This window comes from Vitis vinifera, chromosome 1 (genome assembly GCF_030704535.1).
Source record: "Vitis vinifera cultivar Pinot Noir 40024 chromosome 1, ASM3070453v1".
Classification (NCBI taxonomy): Eukaryota; Viridiplantae; Streptophyta; class Magnoliopsida; order Vitales; family Vitaceae; genus Vitis; species Vitis vinifera.
The window spans coordinates 12,958,724-12,962,460 of NC_081805.1; the positions used below are offsets into that span (position 1 = coordinate 12,958,724).

At 38.3% G+C, this 3,737-nt stretch overlaps 1 protein-coding gene across 1 annotated transcript; it reads left to right on the forward strand.

The window, feature by feature from the left end:
- Positions 1 to 278: 278 nt before the first annotated feature.
- LOC100251684 (transcription factor MYB106) lies at positions 279 to 2,921 on the forward strand. The gene is made up of 3 exons (XM_002268433.4): positions 279 to 531; positions 662 to 791; positions 1,985 to 2,921. The coding sequence occupies exons 1-3, from the start codon at positions 399 to 401 to the stop codon at positions 2,835 to 2,837; spliced, it is 1,116 nt and encodes a 371-aa protein (XP_002268469.2). The 5' UTR covers positions 279 to 398; the 3' UTR covers positions 2,838 to 2,921.
- Positions 2,922 to 3,737: the final 816 nt, after the last annotated feature.

The following is a 3,737-nucleotide window of genomic DNA, read 5'->3' on the forward strand; positions in this document are numbered from 1 at the left end:
CCAATTAATTAAAACCTTTACTCAGTATATATATTTCTTGGTTTGCAAGTTAAAATAAAACTACAAAAATAAATAAATGACGGAAATAAATCTGTACGGACAACCACTTTTTTATGTGGGGTGGGTAGGACCGGATGGAACCGGCCTGTTACTGAAGAACCTGTCCACACGGGGGCAAGGAAGTTGAATCGTAAGTTTAGGTCATTTGGTCTATTTTTTGTTATAAAAAAATGTAGGGGCTGTCTGCTGTCTATATATAGATTGGCATTGTTGCTTGTCCATCCACTTCACACCCGTATCTCCCGTTGCATTTGCACACCCATCTCTTTTAAAGTTAAACTGTAGTGCTTACTGTTTAGGATAGGCGTACAAGCTAGCAGAACTTGTCGGATCGTTCAATGGGGAGGTCTCCATGTTGTGAGAAGGTGGGGTTGAAGAAAGGTTCATGGACTCCCGAAGAAGACCAGAAGCTCATGTCCTACATTGAGGAACACGGCCATGGGAGTTGGCGTGCCTTGCCTGCCAAAGCAGGTAAAACAAAAACACCATGCATCACCACCATCTTTTTGTTTTTTTTTTTTTTGTTTTCCTTTCTTTTATAACTTTTTGAGATGCTGTTTAATTATTTGAATTGTTTTCTTTTGTTGGAGCTTGTTTATAGGGTTGCAGAGATGTGGGAAGAGCTGCAGATTGAGATGGACCAATTATCTCAGGCCTGATATCAAAAGAGGCAAGTTTAGCTTGCAGGAAGAACAGACCATCATTCAACTTCACGCTCTTCTTGGAAACAGGTGATCAATATTAGCATCCACTCCCTGATTTATTGTATTATTGCATGGATGTCCCTAAAGTCTTCTTCCTCTTTCCGAACATGTCCTCTTCACTACGTACGGAGGTGATAGGAAATTCCAACTCACTGCCTTATTGATACATAATTATAACTCTTTAATTTTTACCTTGATGCCCCCCTCATTGTACGTACGCCATTTATTCACATGCATGAATATATGGTTCTGTAATTACTATCCTTATTATTAGGACCAAAGTTACTCCCTTTTTTACCTCTCCCATATTCACTCCATCCTACCATATTAATGTCACATCCACCTTTCTCTAAATTGTCCATCTATAATAAGATTGTAAGCTAATGTTATTATTATTACAATATATGCTTATAATATGCCTTTTTTTTTTTTTTTTAATTTATTAGAGGGGTGCTTCTTCTACTCTCTCTCACTCCAAAATTGGTGAAAATTTAAACAATTGTTGCAATTTTGTGCATGCATCCTGTGCACACACTATACTCTTTTATGGAAGCCAAACATGTGATAATAAGATATATATACCCCCAAAACAATACGATTTTAATTAATCTGGCATGAAAAAGGTTGATACATCATCATATATTTTATTAAAAAATAATTAAATTTGGAGTCTTTTTTCTTCTTCTTTTTGAGCCAGATCATTCTCGATATACTTTTCGACTACCTATTTTTATATACTTAAGACATGTGCTTTTTGCTTACATAGAGCACCTCCTTTGTTTCTTTTCTTTGTTTCATGATTTATGATAACTGGTGATTGGTAGTAGATGTTCTTATGCATGATTTCTTATTTCAAAGAATATAATGGTATTTCTATTAATGTTTTAAAATAAGTAAAAAAGAACAAAAGAAAAAAGCTAAATATGTAAACCTTTTACGATATGATGAAGATGTTGTCTTGGGATGCTCAACAAGTCTAGCTAGACTTGTCACTTTCAATTTATTTCTTTCTATTTATCATAAAGGAATTTAAACATAATTAATTTCTTGAGAAATTTCAAAAAAACAGAAATGGAGGAAGAAAGAATAGAGGGAAGGAAATAAAAAGGCAAGCATAAATTTAGCCAAGCTAGCTTAAGTCAATAAAAAATAATGTGAACCTGGCTTGGTGCGTCCCCGAAGTAAGTAAATTTACTTGGATCATCTTTTATTTTAATCAGGTGGTCGGCTATAGCAACCCACTTGCCCAAGAGAACGGACAATGAGATTAAGAACTACTGGAATACGCATTTGAAGAAAAGATTAACCAAAATGGGCATCGACCCAGTTACCCACAAGCCCAAAAGCTATGCCCTCGGCTCAGCCACAGGTCAGTCCAAGGACGCAGCAAATCTCAGCCACATGGCTCAGTGGGAGAGCGCCAGACTGGAAGCAGAAGCCAGATTCGTCCGAGAATACAAGCTCTCACCCCATCCCTTCCAACACCAGTACAAGCAAGGGCTCTCCGCCACCGCTCTGTCCATTACCCACTCCTTGGCTCCACCCAAAACCCTAGATGTAGTGAACGCATGGCAGGGCCTGTGGTCATCTGGGTCAACCAATGATTGTGCAGTTTTCGGAGACACTCTGTTCAACTCGTCAGAGAATGCACTACCAGCTGCGCTCCCCAGCAGTACTCTAGGACTAGGCGTCAATGAGAACTCCATGGAAAAGGGTGAAAATGATTGGAAGCACTGCTTTGAAAGACAGAACAAAGTGCCAGAGTTTATCAAAGATAACGCAACCCCTTTCCCTGACATGCAATACTCCACGGACGAGTCTACATGGATTGCGGACTCTGTGGGTAACAATAATATTGTTATCTCCTGTGCCACTTTCAATGTCGACGGTTTCTCTCATCACCTCTTGCCTGAGAATTCCTCCTTGTCCTTTGGGGAAGACTCCGATAATGCCAACGCAAACTGCACTGCTGGATCAGCTGGTGGTGGTTTTGAAGAAAACAACCATTACTGGAACAACATTATTAGCTTACTTGATTCTTCTTCTGCTTATTATTCCTTGGAAAATGTCTAGAACGGATTCAAACCCCCCACCTCCATTGTATTACCACTCATGTCTTCACTTTAGACAGTGTTAATAAATTTAAATCTTTAGTTACCTTATCTCATCTTACTTACTGGTCGTGATATTGGCCCAAGACAACCATATAGATCATCATAGCCAATGTTTTAGTACGTACTTACGCAGTTTTAAGCACAACAAGGGTCTATCACACGGTGGTCCACTACTGTGGTAGTCCACCCGATTTTCATGATATCTCATCTACACTTCCATACACAAACATTGACTACCACCCTAAATTAATGATCAAACAAGAAGCTGCTCTTCCATTAATTATTTTTTTCTCTTCTTTTAGCCGAGAATTTATAAACACCTCTACCCTATTTGCACATCTACCTAAAAACTATATCCCATTAATACACCTACAGAACTAAACCTAACAAATCTAACCTACCTTCTTTTCTTCCGCACCATTTTCCACCTTCTCACATTCTTCTTACGAAATATATCCCTAACCCTAAGCTCAGCCATCTTCTCCAAGCTTATTGGAGACATAGAAATGGTATCATTGATGTAGCATCCATTGAGAACATTAGGTTTAACCCCTCCATATGAATGTATTTAGGCATATTATTTGTGTACTTTTCGGTAAATTTTTATTGCTAAAATGTTTGGGGGACACATTAAGGAGAAAAAACAAAGAATGGTGAAAAAGAAAAAGGGAACATTGACGCGACCTGCGAGGTCAAACCTCAGCCACATATCCATTGGTGCAATTTGCAAGGTTATGCGTACAAAACCCTAATTAAGTCAAGGTCAGTGTCAGTCTTGCCACGGTAGTGTGCACACAGATATAGCTTCATGGAGCCATTTTTTATAAGAGTACGATGGTTTTAAAAAATAATTTTTAAA

What these genes read in the sequence shown, in the direction of transcription:
- LOC100251684 (XM_002268433.4), top strand. Translation starts at nt 399, where the DNA reads ATGGGGAGGTCTCCATGTTGTGAGAAGGTGGGGTTGAAGAAAGGTTCA. An exon ending in TGCCTTGCCTGCCAAAGCAG is followed by an intron (nt 532 to 661) that starts GTAAAACAAAAA and finishes GCTTGTTTATAG; the next exon opens with GGTTGCAGAGATGTGGGAAG. An exon ending in CACGCTCTTCTTGGAAACAG is followed by an intron (nt 792 to 1,984) that starts GTGATCAATATT and finishes TATTTTAATCAG; the next exon opens with GTGGTCGGCTATAGCAACCC.